This window comes from Myxine glutinosa, chromosome 14 (genome assembly GCF_964187855.1).
Source record: "Myxine glutinosa chromosome 14, kmMyxGlut1.1, whole genome shotgun sequence".
NCBI lineage: Eukaryota > Metazoa > Chordata > Myxini > Myxiniformes > Myxinidae > Myxine > Myxine glutinosa.
Window position 1 is genome coordinate 26,536,624 of NC_136274.1, and position 21,337 is coordinate 26,557,960.

Below are 21,337 nucleotides of genomic sequence, written 5' to 3' on the forward strand. Positions count from 1 at the left end.
ATGGGAGCGAGACATGGGTAATGAATGTAGAGCAGCAACGAAGGCTGGAATGGGTGGAAATGCGAATGGTTCGGTGGATGTTCGGAGTATCGTTGAGAGAGAGGAAGACAAATGATGAATTGCGAAAGATGATGGGAATAGAGCCTGTGATGGATGCTGTGAAGAGAAACAGTTGAGATGGTTTGGTCATGTGTTGAGGAAGGATGAAAGTGACTGGTTGAGAAGAGTGATGGAAATGAATGTAGAAGGAAGTAGAGGATGGGGAAGACCGAGAAAGACTTGGCTTATTTTTTCTTTTTTCTTTTTTTTTTAATACAGAATCGAGGCTCGTGAAAGAGCTAACATTTATTTCCCAAACAAATCAAACAGACAAACAAAATATATAAAAAGACGGAGCGGAAGACAAGATGGGGAGAGAAGGGGAAGCACACAAACACAACATTTGAGAGCAGGGAGATGTGTGGGAGGGAGAGGGCTTGGGTGGAGGAAGCGTGGGAAGGGGGGGGGGGGGGGGTGGGAGAAGTATAAAACACAAGGACACCAAGGACTTCCAGGACAGAAGTTGGTATTTCAAAAAAGTGGAATTGGGGTGAAATTAGCGGGGGTAGAAAAGATCAAGGTTTTGGATTGGGGAAGATAAGAGATGGTGGTGAACAGCTGTTTTAAAGACCTGGAGGGTGGAGTGGGATTGAAGAGAGTGAGGGAGTTTGTTCCAGAGGCGGGAGAAAAGAGGAATGAAGGAGTGAAGGTGAGCAGAGAGTCTTGATTTTGACAGTTTAACCATAAGAGGGTTGCAGGCAGATCTTGTGCGACCTGTAGGAATATTTGGGGGACAGAGCCCAGAGAGAGCTGGGGGGGGGGGGGGGCAAGGCCAGAGAGGAGTCGGTAGAAGACGGAAAGACCACCAACCTGCCTGCGGTGAGTGAGTGAAAGGCCCTTGGAGTTAGCTTCATCGCGGGAGATTCCAATGATTCTGAACGCTTTGGTTTCAACAAAGATGCGAAAGATGGTCGAAGAAGAAATGCGGGCAAGGGGGTTAACAAGGGGAGATGCAGAAAATAGGGCAAAATTGAGAAGATTGTCATGGGGACCGCAAGGCTAAACCCGCACTTGCAGGGAAAATGGCCTTAAAATGCAAGTTGTTGTTGTTGTTGTTGTTATTTAATAAAGCCGGTATTTTTGTGCATTTTAACCCTGTGTCGGTCGAGTTGATTAATTTATCCAGGTACGAAGAAGTCGGGTAGAAGCCGTCCAGGTAAGTTCGTCATCCTCCTTTCCCTCGCGTGTAAAGATTACCGTCATTTTTGGATTGAACGCCTGGGAGTAAAGCTCGTTTGGTCATCCGTGTCACCCTGTGGTGTTCACTACAGAGTAGTCACACGACATTATATAGTCACGTGAAAAAGTAAGTACACCCCATGTAAAGTTTTGACTTTTTCAACATATTTCAACATACAGCTATTTGATCTTCATTTCAACAATATTGATAGATAAAGGTGATATAATATAACAAATACCATGAAAAATTTACATTTTGTAGTCCATTGTATAATTTAAATAAACATAAATGCAAATTTTGCATGTGGAAAAAGTAAGTACACCCCTACATTTATCACCACTTCAAATACCTAAAATTAGAATAAGGTGCACCAGCTCAGGTGCAAATGATTAGAACATTGTTAGAGAGGATCTTGGAGGAACCTGTCTTATTTAAACCTCAGACATTTCGTTTGGTTTGCTCTTTGTTGTTGAAGTGTGCGGCGTCACCATGCCGAGATCAAAAGAGCTCTCTGATGCCTTCAGAAAGAAGGTTATAGATGCCTACGAGTCTGGGAAGGGATTTTAAAATATCTGCAAACAATTTGAAATCAATCATTCGACTGTCCGGAAGATCATCTACAAGTAGAGAAGATTCCAAACAATTGCCAACTTGTTCAGGCCAGGACGCCCCAGCAAGTTCAGCCCGAGAGCAGACCGCAAGATGCTGAAAGAAGTCTCTAAGAACCCCAGAATGTCATCACGGGACCTACAGTTAGCTCTTGCCACTGCTGATGTCAAAGTGCACGTGTCTACCATTAGAAAGAGGCTGCACAAATTTGATCTACATGGGAGGTGTGCCAGGAGGAAACCTTTGCTGTCCAGAATGAACATCAGGGCAAGACTAAAGTTTGCCAATGAACACCTAGGCAAAGACCAGCACTTCTGGAACAATGTGCTCTGGACAGATGAGTCAAAGGTAGAGCTATTTGGCCACAGTACCAGAAGACATGTTTGGCGAAAACCAAAGACAGCATTTGTCCACAAGAACCTGATACCAACTGTAAAGCATGGTGGTGGAAATATTATGGTTTGGGGCAGCTTTGCTGCATCAGGGCCTGGGCAGCTCACCATCATATAATCCACTGTGAATTCTTCATTGTACAAGAGGGTGCTTGAGGATAATGTGAGGCCATCTGTCGGAAAGTTGAAGCTCAACCGCAGGTGGACCTTGCAACATGACAATGACCCTAAACATACCAGTAAATCCACCAAGGAATGGCTGAAAAGAAAGAAATGGAGGGTTCTGAAATGGCCAAATCAAAGCCCGGATCTAAATCCCATCGAGATGTTGTGGGGGGATTTGAAACGAGCTGTGCATGCAAGAAACCCCTCAAACATCGCACAGCTGAAAGAATTCTGCATGGAGGAGTGGGCAAAAATTTCTCTCAGTTGATGTCAGAGACTGTTAGACAGTTATAAGAAACGCCTACTTGAGGTTGTTTCTGCCAAAGGGGGTAATACCACCTATTAGAGCCAAGGGTGTACTTACTTTTTCCACATGCAAAATTTGCATTTGTGTTTATTTAAATTATACAATGGACTACAAAATGTAAATGTTTCATGATATTTGTTATATTATATCACCTTTATCTATCAATATTGTTGAAATGAAGATCAAATAGCTGTATGTTGAAAAAGTCAAAACTTTACATGGGGTGTACTTACTTTTTCACGTGACTGTATGCTCTTGCAACTCGAGCGGGATCACGCAAGATCTCGTGAGAGTACGCCACAACATAGGCCTGGCAAATAGGGCAGTTATCTTCCACTACACCCCCACACCTCCTAACTCAACCACACTCACACAATCCCCCATCAACTATTATCCCCACAATACCCACCACCATCCCACACACTCCACAATCCCCCATATACCATGTGCCTGGGCGGTGTAAGTGTCACGTCTGTTTCACATCTGTTCCGTGCTGTCTTTCTTCTGGAGTTAAATAAAACCGATTTATCAATTAATACAAAATCCTTGATAAACTGTCAATTGAACCATTCGACCGGCGTTTTCGTTTGCAATATGAACATAACACCGCCATCTTCTTCTTCACAAACACCACGTTCGTCTGATTCGCACACACATGGTTTGAAACAATACAGATCTACAATTCCACCGAAAGCATTTATATCACTAATTTTGTCTCAAATGGCTTCTTCACAATCCCACTGACCAGTTTCAACATGCTGAGAACCTTCAGAGTTGCCAATAACGATGGAATCAGTATCAGAATCAGAGCTCAACATGCACTGTTTCTCTATGTAAGTCGTCGTTAGGATCAAGGTGAGTTCACAATGTGATGTCACTGGCGAAATTGAAAATCGACACTCAAGGGCATTTTTGATACTTTGTGATTGGCAAAAAAAACAAAAACATTTCCCTTCAAATTAGACCGTGATTAATGATTTTTAATGGTTTTCAGGAGAAAAAAAAAAATCGAGTTTGGGTTCCCCTTTAAAGATTGAAGAACAGGTGAATTAATTATCATTGAGTTTTTCAAGAAAATGATGATCATATTGCCACCTTAAGTAGATCTCTGCTCATATCTGCAACGTCGGTAACATGAAGAGCGATGTGTTTACCCTTTAACTCAACACCACCTCCGGCCTTCACCTGCATCACAAACGCAGACCAGTGACAACTGGTGACAAATGACAGCCAAAACAAAGGTGGTATTTGTGGGTGAGAAGACATCAATACAACAGTTTGATAATTTGTCGGCTCTGCTAAAAATACACATTTCTTAAACAATGGCACTGAAGCTTCCATGATGGTGAAAAATATGAAATGAATCAAAAGATGTTACCTCATTGGTCCGATGTCCACATGCCTCACAGTTTGTTGCCATAATGACAACCTCCTTGAAATGAGGAATCTCTGCATAAGGCAATAAAGAAATGCAACCATGATACCTGCGGGTGCAAAATACTCATGTGCTGCCCACAGCCCGATCCTACTCACCGCCCGATCCTACTCACCGCCCGGTCCCGTACACCACCCAATTCCACCCTCACCCACCAACCACCACCATCTGTCAGCCACCCACACCTTGAGAAGCAACCACTCACACCTGTGCACACCAACGCCAAATTAACATCAACCGCTCTGAGTCTGGGAGGTCGGCGGTTCAAACCCCGGTCGGGTCATACCTAAGACAAGACCTGGTACATGCTGCTTTCTTGCTTGATGTTTAGCATTTAAAAGGATAAGGGCACGGACAATCCCCATATTATTTGAGCAGAGGAAATTCCTCCTTCGGAAATGACCTGCTGAATGCGGTGCAAAAGATGGCACCGTTATTGTGGCATCATTGGTATCCAGAGCACCCAGGGAAGTGGCAGCATTTCTCCCAAGCTCGGTGGCCGTCTCGTTTTAACAGGTGTGTGTGTGTGTGTGTGTGTGTGTGTGTGTGTGTGTGTGTGTGTGTGTGTGTGTGTGTGTGTGTGTGTGTGTGTCAGCTCCACCACAAGCCTTACACCTATTAAAAATAAACAAATAAATAAACCACTCAAACCAACATTCATGGCAAACCATCACCACAAAAATTTCCATGAACGTTGTCACCATAGATGCAGGACAGACGCCAACAGATGAAGCAAACCCACTATAAAAGGTAAGGATACGGACCAGCTTCATATGCGTTTCTGCAGGCATGTTGCATTCTGGGCAATTCGTTGGAAAATTCAAAACCTGAGAAAATATGTTTGTGGTTAAAGATGAAGGACATTGAAAATACAACACGAACACTTTGTGGATGTTATTTTACAAACTGACAAAAATTATTGGGGTACTTGTCATTTTATACTCTCACATGTTTCTCTATGTAAGTCGTCGTTAGGATCAAGGTGAGTTCACAATGTGATGTCACTGGCGAAATTGAAAATCGACACTCAAGGGCATTTTTGATACTTTGTGATTGGCAAAAAAAACAAAAACATTTCCCTTCAAATTAGACCGTGATTAATGATTTTTTGATTGGACAGTCCACTCAGACAGTCCACTTAACTCTAACCACTGAACGCAAGTGTTCAGTACACATGGACTCGGCATGGCTGCTCTGAGCGATAAAGGCAAGTATTACTCGCGTGGATATTTACACGCATTTTCATTTGTTCTTAATTAATGGTTGCAATGGCAGGAAACCCACAATAAACAATAATCATTAAAAGGTAATCTACTATATAAACTATATAAGAGAGCCGTTTGTCTGTGTGTAGCCATTTTTCTCAGAGATGGCTGGACGGATGTTCGTCAAACCTTCAGAGGTTCATCAGTGACTGCCTGGGAGTGTATTAGACCAAAATAATAATAATACGTTTTGCAAAATAAAAAAGTTCATTTTTTTGGATTAAAAATAATATTAATTTTAAAAAAAAAATCGCTCGATAGTGCCAAAGCCTTTTTGATTATTGACAGTTATATACAAGTACACATTGGCATAGATAAATACAAAACAATTACCAGACATTTGAACACAAATAATAAAGCAATTCCGGAAGTGGTCAACGTTGGTGGTAAGGCTTCTTCTTCTTGAAAATCATCATACTTAACTCAGAAACGTGATGAACGGCACATTCGCCAGCATATATTCAATGAATAGATAAAATGATGATTTGACATTAGTGATGGATTCTGCTTTGGATGTAATTGCCTTTCCATTATATTTGCCCTCATTACCTCCGCCACCAAAGGTGGCTATGTTGTCATATTTCACCCCTGACTGTCTGTTGTGTTTTCATGTTTATGTTTTTCACCCCTGTCTGTTTGTGAACAAGATATCTCAAAAGGTTGTGGACGGATTCAGACGAAATTTGGCAGAGAGGTAGCTTATGTGACAAGGATGAAATGATTAGATTTTGGTGAAGATCCGAATTCGGATCCCGCAAGTATAATTTTTTAAGTGATTCTTCACCATTGAGAGATGGGGCCAAAAACGATACATAGCAGGATATCTCAAAAAGTTGTGGACGGATTTGGACGAAACTTGGTGGACAGGTTGGGTGTCTGACAAGGACGATACGACTCGATTTTGGCGAAGATTTGAATATGGATTCTGATACGAGAATTATTTAATTTTTAAGTGATTCTTCACCATTGAGTGATAGGGCTAAAACCAACATATAGCAGGATATCTCAAAAAGTTATGGACGGATTTGGACGAAACTTGGTGGACAGGTTGGGTGTCTGACAAGGACGATACGATTCGATTTTGGCGAAGATTTGAATATGGATTCTGATACGAGAATTATTTAATTTTTAAGTGATTCTTCACCATTGAGTGATAGGGCTAAAACCAACATATAGCAGGATATCTCAAAAAGTTATGGACGGATTTGGACGAAACTTGGTGGACCGGTTGGGTGTGTAACAAGAACGAATATTCGATTTTGGCGAAGATTTGAATATGGATTCTGATATGAGAATTATTTAATTTTTAAGTGATTCTTCACCATTGGGAGATAGGGCCAAAAACGATCTATAGCAGGATATCTCAAAAAGTTGTGGACGGATGATTTTGATTAAATGCGATTCTGCAGTGATTTTCTGGTCTACTCTGGGATACAAAACATAAACTGTTCACCTGGCGGAGGTATGTTCTCTACTGAGTGTCGTTCTAGTTGCAAATATGTTAATGTTTCTTTTTCGCCTGAGCAATGCCAGGTACTCCAGCTATAAACGCTTATATACTTTACTCGTGGTACAAATACAACTTTGTCTGGGGGTAACATAGGCTATGCGGCCACGGTCAAATGCTGGGGTGTGGGGGACCGGGAGAGGGGTGTAAATTCTCGATGTAAATGTGTACGGTGTAGTGCCACCTGGTTATGGTGGCAGAGGGTATTACAATTTTCTTTTTTACCTGGGCAACACTGAGGTTAAAGCACTCTTTGCATGGGAATTTTTTTTCCTCCTTCCCTTCCCCTCCCCTATCCCTGCGCATCGTAAGAGCGTGACCAAGGGTTGGCGTCAGGAAGGGCATCCGGCCATAAAAACATTGCCTCAAACAGGGAACCATGATTGTCATGGGGCCCGCAAGGCTAATAGGCTAGTGGCCAAATGAGGTTTTGGGTGGCATACCCCTACCCAAGGTAGAACAAGTCACAACCTATTTTTTCTTGAAGAGGGATGTATGGGGAGTTAGAAAATCATGGTTGTGAACCTGAGATCATTGCACAACATTTTGAAAATCACGTTTACATATGTACCACTGCAGACTGCAAAAATGGATTTAATCGCCACAGATTTTGGCTCATATTGGCTCATATATTTGTTAATATTGGTGCTACAAACACAAATTTGGTACCAAAATGTGTGGAATGATGACATATATATATATCTGTAAAAACCATTTGTGATGTAACAAAGGCTTTTGTGTGACCTACAGGCAAAAATAGTGGAATTTTACTCAACAAATCAGCTTCGGGTTTACCAATAAATATCAACAAAAACATTAATTACTTCAAAAATATCGGACTTGCAGTCATACTTGTTCCATCAACATAATCCAAGTTTATTTACCCTTTGAAAAATATATCTAATGATATAATTGTCACTGAAATGATATAGTTATAACTGAAATCATATGTCGCCCCACTAATGCTGACCGATAGAAATCCCGAAGCAGATATGCAACATGAAGAATTGACTTAAGATTCTGACACAATTGTGAAAGTGACTTTTATAGACATCATGTTGATATAAGCTATTTCACATATGACGATAATGAATTCATAACATGCACTGTAACTTATGTACATCTATTACATGAAGTAATACATGTAATACATTTAAAAGTTCAGTCACGCTCTTCATCAGTGCTGTCGTCAAAGACAACAGAATCATCAACATTTGGACAATCGTCTGCACTACACGAGCAGAATTCAGTGCAGGTCAGTCCTGCAGAGATACAATGACATGTTCTGCTCTGCCTACAGTCATCGTCGGTTCAGTAGAGATGCGTGAGATCTCGAACCTCCCTTGGGGCTGCATCCTTTTGGAACATGACAGGCTCAAGTTTGTTGTCTCTGACCTGCCATCCATTACCATCGGGGTTCCAAACTACAGGCTTCGCTACATGGCTGTGGGTCCATATCGCCACCTGGTAATTTGCTCGCTTCAGATGTTGTTCGAAAGCATCGTCTGTTGGTGGGCAGAGAGATGCTGGTTTGTCACTTGTGCAGGCATAAACATAACGAAGTTGGTCGAGTGTGTGACTTGACTTTGAACCATACAATGACAGAGCATATTTTGTGGCAGTGCTGACGACATTGGTTGTATCTCTGGTTTGGCCTAACCGTGACAGTGGTGCCAAGTGTGCAATGTTTTGCTTGAGTTTCGAATATGCAGTGCGTTTCCCGACTTTGAACAGCGAGGAGGTTGTGTCACAGCCACTTATAGCATGTGATGCTGGCAAGCAACTTGACGTATCCTGACCGATGTCGTCCGTTATTCTGTTGACAGGAATGAATCTCTGACGATTCGTTGTTTTTGTACAGTGACCTGCATTCATGTACACTTTGGTGTCCCCAAACATGCCTTTCCCACAGTAATAGATGAGTAGGACCAACACGTCAGTGTCATCACATCGTACAATGACCCTTGAGTGTGCTCTGGCGAGATGGATAGCATGTAGCAGGAGCCGTGTGTCAGCCTCCTCATGTGTGCTGAACAATTCAGGTAGTTCCCGGATGCCTCTATGATCCACAACTTTAACTAGCAGGCCATCGTTAAAGCCTCCTGCCAGTGTGACAGATTGGTTTTCCTCAAGCTGCAATTGGGCGGCTACTGTCAAGTAACTGCAGAGGAAATCGGCAAGCGCTGATTTGTTTGTGGTGTTCTTCAGGAACTTCCTGTAGTTTGGAACTGTGCGTTGTCCATCGATGACATATCTGGGTGTTGACTCTCCACCAGTGCGACCTTCTCTTTCCAGCTGCTTGATAGAGAGTGGTACATCATACCTGTCAAAAACCAATGTAACTGATGTCACACCTTGGTTACTAGCAAGCAGTGACTGAATCTTCTGCATTATGGTACGTCCGAGATCGTCAAATGTGTCAAACTGGGCTTCATCAAGTGCCTGAAGTAGTGCCATCCCATCAATGACATAAGCAGTATCATGTTGGTCAGAGGGTTCGAGCACCTGGACTTCCTCGCAATTAGCTTCTAACTTCTTTGCCAGATCCGCCTTGTTGGTTTTTCGCATTGTCCCATCATTGTTGAAGAGGGACGGTGGCACAGGAGCCAGTTCATGTCGGGACTTGTTCCAGACTGACATCGCGTTTCTTTGAGACAGCAAGCAGCCGCCGGGAAAGTACTTCTGAATCCACCATCAATTTATCTCGTTTGTTGGTTTTCATGGGTTTTGACATGTCCGCAAACGTTGGTGTCTTTGTTCGTGAGTCTGTTTCCCAGAAACTCTTGGTTTGGTCAGCAAGAAGTCGCTTTTCAATAAAACTTTTGTTGCATTTCTGGGCGTCTGTTAAGAAATGTCCAAGTCCGTTTGATACTTCTTGTGAAGCAACGTGGCCTGTGGCGATGTTGACCAATTCGTCAGGTACAGTACGTAGGTCAAACGGATTTTGTGCGTTTGATACAAATTCCGTGATCTTGGTAACATCTTGTTCATCCCTTACCATCCTTGTCTTTCCATGCTCAGCGTGGTTTGTGGAAGCTACTTCAGTGTCCCCATCACAGAGTTCTTTAAAAGCCTCTGTATATTGTGCTGTGACATGTCGAGTGACCATCCATCTGGTAAGGGCACCTTTCCTCAAGGTAAACCCGATGACACCTCCCTGGCTCTTCCCCTCACGGTTAATTGTTTGTTCAAGTGCTTGGTCACTAGCAACAGCATTGAACCGGCGCAAAGACCTATGGACCACAAATCCACCTTCCTGCAGATATTGATAGGATTTGGGTGCAATTCCTGAAGTGATAGCATATCATTCAAATATCCTGGCAAATATTTGGCATAATTTCCTCTGTCTGCAGCTCGGCACCAGGGTATAGTCTCACAGATGGCGATGAGATGGAGTTCGAACAGTCCCTCGCGCTCTGCTCTCAGAAGTCGCAGCAAGATGTTTACTCCCTGCATAAATGTATCCCAGTAGGCAAATGTTGCAGACCATGGCAGAGCTCTTTCACCCACGGACAGCGATTTCCGTGGCAATCGTGGAATGCCTTGACCTTCACCGTTGCCATGTTGGATCTTTCCTCTGTAGAACAGCACAGCTGCCATGGCATGAGTAGTGGATTTTCCGTCCAATGTAGCTTCATTCTGATCAAAATTATCTATAGCAGCGTCGACGATCGGATACTCATCGATGCAGCGTAGGTTTTGAAGAACTTTGGGGATGTAAATATCCTCCGAGGCAGTTTGATCAACAGCCACAGACGTGAGGAAACATCTCACCTCATCATAGGACACACAGTGTCCTAATTCATGAAGCATGTCAATGAGATGCTTGCTTCCCAATTCATGATGCACCTGCAAGGCTAAACAAAGCGTTATTGTGGAGTACACTCGACGGCTCTGTGATATTATATTGTGACAAATGGCGATCGTCCTCAGGTTGTTCTTCATAACACCTTCATCACTACAGCTGGTTACATTCGTGTGTGATTTCTCACTGGTGCACCACTGAATAAAGTCGTAGAGTGTATTAGGAACGAATTCTGCACAGTGCTGAATATCTGTTTCCTCGACAGGTGCATACATATTTCCAACATGCTCGATATCAGCCATGTGCTTCCTCAGGATACCAGCTGCAGCATGCAAAGTATGCATTTCACTATCTATGGCTGATGGTACATCAGACGGGATGTCTTCATATTCTGGTTCATCAGTCATGCTCTGCAGAATCGTGGCTTTTCTCAGGGCATCACCTAAGGTCACAGAAGAAGAGCATATGATGTCAGTGTGGCCATCAAATGTTACACAGACTATTTTGTCACCATAATATTTAGTTAATCGCTCCTTCAACTTCCAAGTTTTATACTGTTCTGCATTCGTGGTACCCAGTGAAACCAAATATCCAACGTATTCATCTTTCAGATGAACGAGGGGTGTCACTGTCTTGGTTTTGGAGAACACAGTTTGTTCCAGATAACATTTCAGTTCATCAAAAGCTTCATCATGTAATGTGCCCATTGTTTCCTCTCCTGATTTACGAATTGCAGCAGTGATGTTCCGTTCTGAAATATAGTGTGAATAGCATAACCTGTGGTACTTGGCATCATAGGCGAACAAATCTGGAAAGGCAAGCATGCGCATGTGTATTTTATTGTCTTGTCTTTTGTCAGCTGCTGCCAGAACTTTTTCTCTGGTGGACTGTCCAGTTCCTGTAGATACCGGTGTAAGCTTGTTTCTGGAAGTGTTGGATTTTCCACAAATGAAGCAGTTAGTCCTGATGTCAGACCCAGCTGTTTCATTTCTGCTGATTCTTGTGTGTTCTGTTGCCGCAGACATGCATGGTTGCTGGTCACTCTCACTGGGGTTGGATGTGGAGATATTTGACTTGCTGGTATACTTGGCCCGACACGATTTGTGGAATGATACTTTCAAATCAAGACTCAATATGTCTTGTTGCAAAGGCCAGATACTTTAATAAACGTCATCTTTTCTGATTTGACTTGCTTTGAAGATTGCACTCAAACCATTAAATGTTGGGTTCTTTACAACTTCTTGCTTTTTAGGGTTGAGGGGTTTAAAGCATATGATGCAGTGGTCAGTGTCAATTTTACGACACTTCACAACAGGTGGTTCCAGATCCATAATTGCAGATCAATTGTCAGCACAAGCATCTGAAATGAAATAATTAAAGATAAGTATATATCAGTAGTTTTAGAAAAAGGCAATCAAGCTCGAAATTGATTTTCTGCAACTGGATTTAAAATCATTCTTGTTTGGTTAATGCATATACATGTATTATAAATTAATCAATGTCGGTTACTTTTAGGGGGGGTGACATATGGTTTCGGTAATAACTCTATTAATTCAACTGATTTATCTTTATGAGTTATATTTCTAAAAAGGAGAATGATAGAGGGTTATTTTGATGTTATATGTAGTAATACAACTCAAATACTTATGAAGAAATTAATTGTTTAGTTGATATTTATTGGTAAACCCGAAGCTGATTTATTGCGCAAAATTCCACTATTTTTGCCTGTAGGTCACACAAAAGCCTTTGTTACATCACAAATGGTTTTTACAGATATATATGTCATCATTCCGCACATTTTGGTACCAAATTTGTGTTTGTAGCACCAGTATTAACAAATATATGAGCCAATATGAGCCAAAATCTGTGGCGATTAAATCCATTTTTGCAGTCTGCAGTGGTACATATGTAAACGTGATTTTCAAAATGTTGTGCAATGATCTCAGGTTCACAACCATGATTTTCTAACTCCCCAAACATCCCTCTTCAAGAAAAAATAGGTTGTGACTTGTTCTACCGTGGGTAGGGGTTTCTCACATTTTAGGCCCCTTTTTTAATTTGGCCACTAGCCTATAAGCCCCGCTCTAGTGGGGAAAATGGCCTTAAAACGTTCATTCATTGTTCCCTTCCCCTCCCCAAAAACGGAGGGGCCTGTCAAAGCAACCTCCCCATACCTCCCCAAAAAAGATGTATATGTCGTATATCTTTACCCTCCCCCTCCCTTCAACTCTCCATCCCCTCCCCCTTCCACTCCCTCCCCCCCCACTCCTTTCCTCATCCGTCCCTCCCCTGCCTCACGCCCCTCCCAGCAACGCCGAGTACTCCTGCTAGTGCATAATGAATGAAAGGCAATGATCAATCCCTAACTGCGGGGACAAAGCTAAACACAGGCCCCTTCACCAACCACACCACACAACAGTCATATAACATGCAACATTGAACAAAAACACCAAAACTTATCCTATTGCTGCAAGCCGTAACAATGCACAGGTGGGGTTGATGGGAATTTGCATGTTCAGAAAGCAAGCGTGTGCAGACTACATAATGTGGTGATTAGGGTTAGCAATAGAGGCGTGATGAGGCCTAGCCTGAGCATTCAACACTCAATGCAGTCTGGTCCCACAGCACACGTTGCAGAGGTGAAGGCCCCTGGTGTTTCGTCGTGCACAAACCTACCAACCAACTCACATACTGGGTCTCAGTACCCCCTGGTATTATATTATAGGCATGACAGGAATAGTAGTCAGTGCGCCATGCGATTCTCTCCACGGAACACAGACCCCTGGTCCCCAATGTTAACAGGAGGACTGTGCCAGTGGTTGGTGTAGCCAGGGGGAGTGAAAAGGGAGTAAATGCAATGTAAGTAGTGGGCGATAAGGATACAATGGCTTTCGGCCCAAGGTGCACCATTCCTTAACTAGTTTATAGCACTGATCCAGTGTAGTGACACAAGCTTTGATTTACTGAGCATACGCACGCACACACGTGACCCCACCTCCCCCCCCCCCCCCCACCTACAATATTTATGTAACACAACACAAACTTAACAATCGATAAAAAGCCTTACAAACAACATCAATAGCTTCTTTTTCCGATAAACACGGTAATGTAAAAGTCTCAAACAGCTGATTGATGGTACTTTACAACAAGCGTTACGCCTCGGTCCCCCGTGGGGAAGTGATGTGAGTTGACAAAGTGGAAGACGCAGAAAACATGCTATGATATGATATTTCACTCACAAGGTTCAGACATACATGGAGGCGGCCATCTTGGATTTTGACGTGGCGACCCAATTTTCTATAGCGTTCTTCCTTATGCCTAGATACACCCACACACCAGATTAGAAGTTGGTACTTCGCTTATTTTTCAAGATATTCCGCTCACAAGGTTCAGACATACATGGAGGCGGCCATCTTGGATTTTGACGTGGCGACCCAATTTTCTATAGCGTTAGCGTTCTTCCTTATGCCTAGATACACCCACACACCAGATTAGAAGTTGGTACTTCGCTTATTTTTCAAGATATTCAGCTCACAAGGTTCAGACATACATGGTGGTGGCCATCTTGGATTTTGACGTGGGTTGCACCCACACACCAAATTTGAATGCGGTCCGTCGCTTACGCACGCACGCACACACGCACGCACGCACGGACGGAAGGACGGACGGACGGACACACGGACGGAGGGGAAAACCATAGTCCCCCTTTCGCTCCGCTGTGCGACGGGGGACAATAAAGGGGAAGATGTTAGAACATAATCAGACAAACTAACAAAAAGTCATTGACTCTGTACAATGAGGAAAGTGCAGTAACAATGTGTCCACCAAACAGTAATGTGTACACCCCAATGGATGCCAAACCTCCTGTCTCAAATCATCTGAATTTTTCATCAGTTCTTCGTTTTTATGGATCATTTCTTGATCTATTCCATTCGCTTCCTTTTCCTGCTGCTTCCCTCCAGCATAATCATCATCATGATCGTCACGAGCTTCCTGCACCTCATCTCCACCTTCATGTTCCTGTTTTAAAAACAAACCATGATCGCAACGAGGTCCATAGGGGAAGAGAGTCAAAGGGTCAGAAGAAAGAGTAATGAGCAAAATAAGATCTCAATCAAAGTTCAAAGTAATTTCACAAACAAAATGACCTCCCTCCCCCAATACGACGTCATTGCCAAGGCACATCTTCACACACCTGGATTCCCAGTTGAATGTCCTGCTCGTGACTACGCTTGTACCACGACACATGCAGGCTTGGATCAGGGCCTGGAGCATGAGGGTTCTCAATGAAGCTGTTTCCAGACGGGTCATCGAGGATCTTAAGAATAATGACAAATCCAACAATCATAAAAGTGGATACATTCCCCGGAGTAAAGGCATAATTTGTGACAGAGAGGTTGTCACTTTTGTGTTTAATTTAATGCAAGTTCACCTAGTGTGGTTGCAGGTTTCCAATCCCCCACGACATACATACATACATCAGTCATTATGCGACTTCATACCATGAGTGGTGAACCACCATTAAGGTATCCCATCCAGCTATGCTGTACCTTAATGGGAGCGATAAGCACACGTACATTATCTCTGGTAGCCTGCCACACGGTACATTATCTCTGGTATCCACTCACTATATGGAGTCGCCTAAATGCGGCCAAGAGTAACCAATCAAATTATAATTATAGGCTGGAGAACTTAAATTATAATTTGATATATATACATACAGTCACGTGAAAAAGGAAGTACACCTCATGTAAAGTTTTGACTTTTTCAACATATTTCAACATACAGCTATTTGATCTTCATTTCAACAATATTGATAGATAAAGGTGATATAATATAACAAATATCATGAAACATTTACATTTTGTAGTCCATTGTATAACTTAAATAAACATAAATGCAAATTTCGCATGTGTAAAAAGTAAGTACACCCCTACATTTATCACTACTTCAAACACCTAAAATTAGAATCAGGTGCACCAGCTCAGGTGCAAATGATTAGAACATTGTTAGAGAGGATCTTGGAGGAACCTGTCTTATTTAAACCTCGGACACTTAGTTTGGTTTGCTCTTTGTTGTTGAAGTGTGCGGAGTCACCATGCCTAGGTCAAAAGAGCTCTCTGAGGCCTTCAAAAAGCAGGTTATAGATGCCTACGAGTCTGGGAAGGGATTTAAAAAGATCTCCAAACAATTTTAAATCAATCATTCGACTGTCCGGAAGATCATCTACAAGTGGAGAACATTCCAAACAACTGCCAACTTGTTCAGGCCAGGCCGCCCCAGCAAGTTCAGCCCGAGAGCAGACCGTAAGATGCTGAAAGAAGTCTCTAAGAACGACGGAATGTCATCACGGGACCTATAGGTAGCTCTTGCCACTGTTGATGTCAAAGTGCACGAGTCTACCATTAGAAAGAGGCTGCACACATTTGATCTACATGGGAGGTGTGCCAGGAGGAAACCTTTGCTGTCAAGAAAGAACATCAGGGCAAGACTAAAGTTTGCCAATGAACACCTAGGTAAAGACCAGCACTTCTGGAACAATGTGCTCTGGACAGATGAGTCAAAGGTAGAGCTATTTGGCCACAGTACCAGAAGACATGTTTGGCGAAAACCAAAGACAGCATTTGACCACAAGAACCTGATACCAACTGTAAAGCATGGTGGTGGAAATATTATGGTTTGGGGCAGCTATGCTGCATCAGGGCCTGGGTAGCTCACCATCACAGAATCCACTATGAATTCTTCATTGTACCAGAGGGTGCTTGAGGATAATGTGAGGCCATCTGTCAGAAAGTTGAAGCTCAACCGAAGGTGGACCTTGCAACATGACAATGACCCTAAACATACCAGTAAAACCACCAAGGAATGGCTGAAAAGAAAGAAATGGAGGGTTCTGGAATGGCCAAGTGAAAGCCCGGATCTAAATCCCATCGAGATGTTGTGGGGGGATTTGAAACGAGCTGTGCATGCAAGAAACCCCTCGAACATCGCACAGCTGAAAGAATTCTGCATGGGGGAGTGGGCAAAAAATTCTCCCAGTCGATGTCAGAGACTGGTAGCCAGTTATAAGAAATGCCGAGTTGAGGTTGCTTCTGCCAAAGGGGGCAATACCACCAATTAGAGCCAAGGGTGTACTTACTTTTTCCACATGCGAAATTTGCTTTTATGTTCATTTAAATTATACAATAGACAACAAAATGTAAATGTTTCATGATATTTGTTATATTACTACTGTGTTCAAAAAGTATCCGACCTTTATTTTTCGTGCGTAAAAAAAAAAGAAGCTAGGGAGGCGTTGATTGGTGCACGTATGTAGGCGATCCTAATGCACACGCGTGAATTTTTTCCCACCTGCAGAAGCTGTCATTCGATGGCAGGCCGCCGATGAGTGAGGACATGTAAGTGAGCGCCGTCGGATTTTCGTTTTTGACAAAAAGACAGAAAAACTTGAACAACGCGACTGCATCAAATTTTGTGTAAAGCTTGGCGATTCCCAAGTGGAAACGATCCGCAAGATTCAACACCGTTCATTCCATTATGAAGGAGGATTTGGGCTTCAGGAGAATCTCAGCGAAGTTCGTACCAAAGCTGCTAACGATTGAGCTGAAGCAACTCCGTTTGGAGATCGCACAGGACATGCTGGAGACTGTGAACAGCGATCCCAGCTTCCTCAACACAGTGATCACTGGCGATGAGTCCTGGGTTTATGGGTACGACCCAGAAACCAAGTTGCAGTTTTGATGCACGTTTGATGAAACACAAAATTTGATGCAGTGGCGTTGTTCAAGTTTTTCCGTCTTTTTGTCAAAAACGAAAATCCGACGGCGCTCACTTACATGTCCTCACTCATCAGCGGTCTGCAGTCGAATGACAGCTTCTCAGCAGGTGGGAAAAAATTCACGCGTGTGCATTAGGATCGCCTACATACGTGCACCAATCAACGCCTCCGTAGCTTCTTTTTTTTTTACGCACGAAAAATAAAAGTCGGATACTTTTTGAACACACTACGTATATCACCTTTATCTATCAATATTGTTGAAATGAAGTACAATTAGCTGTATGTTGAAATATGTTGAAAAAGTCAAAACTTTACATGGGGTGTACTTACTTTTTCACGTGACTGTATATATATATATATATATATATACATGTTCAAAACACACCTGGTCACAAGTGTGCCGCACTGACTGGGTCCTCAGTCGAGGTCCTCAGCATCATCCTGTTTCGGCCCTTCAACCTCAATATGGTCAGCTAAGGTGGGCCAGCAGGGGCACATACACATCCACATGCAGCAACTACACCCGGATGCGTACATACCCCCACCCCCAGCCAGTGCGAACGCAGACTACAACAACAACAACACCTCCGCATCCAGAATCCACAGCACCAAACAAACACGGTGGAACACTCAAACACCCACCTTTATACCCTTCACCACTCACCAACAAAACACACCAGATCATTCATACACACACATACACCAACCACCTACCCTTACAACCTACACCACTCAACATACAAAAACACACACTCATGCAAAAATTAATTCATGCAAAAAACACACACCCTCACTCATATACACAAAAAAAGAAATAATAATAGTAACAAAAAAAAAAAACCACACACAACCAACCAACACCGTTCGACGTGCCTCCATAAACCTCCTCCATATCCAAAATGAGCCTTTCAAGGCAACCTGGGCCACCTTGTCACACATCCTCCTTCTTTCTGTTCCACACACTCCCAGCCTAGCAAGAAATGCAGAAATATATATATATACTACTGGTCAAAAGTTTTAGAACACCTCAATTTTTCAAGTTTTTATTGAAATTTATGCAGTTTAATGTCTCAATGTACTCTGAAATTAAGCATCGAACAAATAAACAATTGGAGACAAAAAAGAAATCATAGAATCATTTTGTTTAACAAAATTTAATTTAAATTTTTGACTCAGCAAAGTATTGTTACGGTTCTTAGAACCTTCACTTTGTAAATTTAGTATTAAAATTTCCTATGTACATTTCCCCTTTAATTGGCTGTTAATTGAAATGAGTACACCGTAGCTAGTCCATGTACAAGCACGTAGGCCACCATATACCCTTCTAAATAGTTATTTCTTATTCTATGTAGTTTAAGGCTCTGTTTCCCATTAGTTGACTCTGCATTGCATCGAATGACATAAGATAGATCCCAGCGACACCCCCATGGCCTCTTCAAAGTGCCAGTAACTTTGGGTGGGGTTATTGGCATCACCTTCACCCCAAGACTCCATTGAACACGAGGTCATCTCGGAGCAGAAGGTGGGAGGAGTCAGCAAAGCGCCAGGAACAAGGCGTGGCTTTGCCAACGCCTCCTCAAGGGGCGGGATCGGTGAGCCCTCGCGACCAATCAAGGCCGAGGCGAGCTCACCGATGGGCGTTTCCAACAGGCCGGCGGCTTGATCGCGACGCGCCTCATAAAAGGGGGTGGGGAAGGACTGCGGAGAGAGATGCGGGAGATGCGGCAGATGAACCACACATGAGCGAGGGACCTCCGATGAGCTTCAAGTCCACCGCAGCTTTGAATCCACCGCAGCTTTGAGCTTTGACAGCGGTTTCGGCCGCGGCTACGAAGGAACGCCGCCGTGCGAAACCGATTGAGGAGGGTCGGCGGCTGCTCACCTCAAGCCGCGCCATCACCCCAACCGGGCCCGCATCCTTCCCGCCCTGTGATCCCACCTTCTCGCCCGTCCAGCCATCCTCCTCCTCCTGCCATTCATTTCTGCTTCATTCCCCGTGTAAGTCTGATTGTCGTCTGTCCTTTGTGTTGTCCCTGGGAATAAGTAAGACTGTATAGGTAAGCTAGAAATTGCTCTGTGTCCTTCTGATCCTTCCATTTCCCTGTAAATTGCATTTCATTTCTTTTCTGCTTTGGTTGTGTGTAAATAATTAATAAATCCTGTTCTTCCTTACTCTGCCTTCTTTCCTTCACATCCGTTCGTCCTTGTCTTTTCCATCATTGAATACCTGTGGCACGATTTGGCCAACGAATAAGAATCGGGTCTAGTTTTTGTTAATGGTTCGAGCCACGGCTGCTAATCGGCTCGGCAAATAACATCTTGTCCACGGTCTCGAACGAGGTTGCTCACCTGCCTCTCTGGAGGGAGCTGGGCAGCTTCAGGACTCACGTCGGTCAGTCGCAGACAAGGGGATTAATCCCCCCTTAGTAAGGGGAAAAGGGGCCGACGGTGAGATCCGCAACAATTGGTGTCGGGAGCGAGATTCGGACCTGAAGTGCGCTTAACGCACTCAAAATTACGAGTGGCCAAAATTTTTGTTTTATATTCCAAATAAAAAATCGTGCCATGGATGATCAAGGCGACCGGATGCCGGTGGGAGTAGAGTTAGAATGGGGGGGTAGAGTCGACCCAGGACCCCAGGGAAATGTATATGGGGGAGAGAGAGGAGGAGAGCAAGGAGGATGTGGTTGCGGGGGTATCAGGTGCACAAGTTGGCGCCCTCGCGCACGAGGTTTCAGGCGCACAAAATGGCGCCTCGCACGAGCGCGCGGTAGCCGCGCCCACTGCGCCAATGGGGGTGGTCCAAATGCAGGCCCTCATTGAGCAATTTATGGCACAAATGCAGGCGTCCCTGAACCTGCAGGAGGCCAAATCAAGGGCGGAAATCAGAGAAATGAGGGACGAAGCGAGGGGTACCAGCGCCCAAATTGGGAAGTTGGACAGTAAATTTGGGGGATTAGAAAATCAAATAGGGGAATTGAGGAATGATATGGGAAGCCAAATCAGGGGGCTCGACGGCAAAATCGGGGGGCTCGACGGCAAAATCAGGGGGCTAGAAGCCAAATTTGAGGGTTTAGACAGCAAATTTGAGGGTTTAGACAGCAAATTTGAGGGTTTAGACAGCAAATTTGAGGAGTTGGACAACAGGTTGGGAGGGCGAGAAGGTAAATTGGGGGGCCAACTAGAGGACATGGGTAATCAAATTTGGGAAATGAAGGAGGGGTTAACGGGGTTGGAAAATAGAATGGCTGCCGAGGAGAACCAGATGGAATGGGTGAAGAATGGGTTAGGGGGGTTAGAAAACACTATGGAAGGCAAATTGAGGGAAATAGGGGAGCAATCCGCCCGGGAAATTAAACAGATGGGAGATCAGATAGAGGAGGTGAAAATCGGGTTGGAAACTAAATTGGATGCCCAGAGGAATGATTTGGAACAGATGAGGGCAGCATCTACCAAAGAGATGGGAGAAATGGAGGAGGAGATCCGACGAGGTGTGAGCGAAGAGGTCGCGGGGGTACGTGAGGAGGTAAAGCGGGGTGAGGAGCGTATGGAGAAAGAGGTGAGAAATAGTACGGCTAGGTTACAGGGGGGCATAGAAGATCTGACAAGGGGAGTAGAGCAGCTGACGGTGGGACAAAAGGAATTAGGGGAGCAAGTGGAGAAGAACATTGCGGTAATCATGGGGTTGAAGGCGACACAGAAGGAAATAAAAAAGGAACTCATAGCGACAAAGAGGGAATGTCAGATGGTACAGGAGGGATTGACAAAGAGGTTGGACGACGTAACAGAGGCAAT

The 21,337-nt window shown here is 43.7% G+C and overlaps 1 protein-coding gene across 1 annotated transcript in view; it reads right to left on the reverse strand.

Moving 5' to 3' along the window:
• Positions 1-21,337, reverse strand: part of ZPR1 (ZPR1 zinc finger) — a 68,064-nt gene that overhangs the window by 12,706 nt on the left and 34,021 nt on the right. Inside the window, exons 6-10 of the mRNA XM_068135347.2 lie at positions 14,960-15,082; positions 14,626-14,784; positions 4,948-5,014; positions 4,131-4,201; positions 3,848-3,937 (exon numbers count right to left, since the gene is read on the reverse strand). Coding sequence (XP_067991448.1) covers positions 3,848-3,937; positions 4,131-4,201; positions 4,948-5,014; positions 14,626-14,784; positions 14,960-15,082 — 510 coding nt within the window. The remainder of the gene's footprint in view (positions 1-3,847; positions 3,938-4,130; positions 4,202-4,947; positions 5,015-14,625; positions 14,785-14,959; positions 15,083-21,337) is intronic.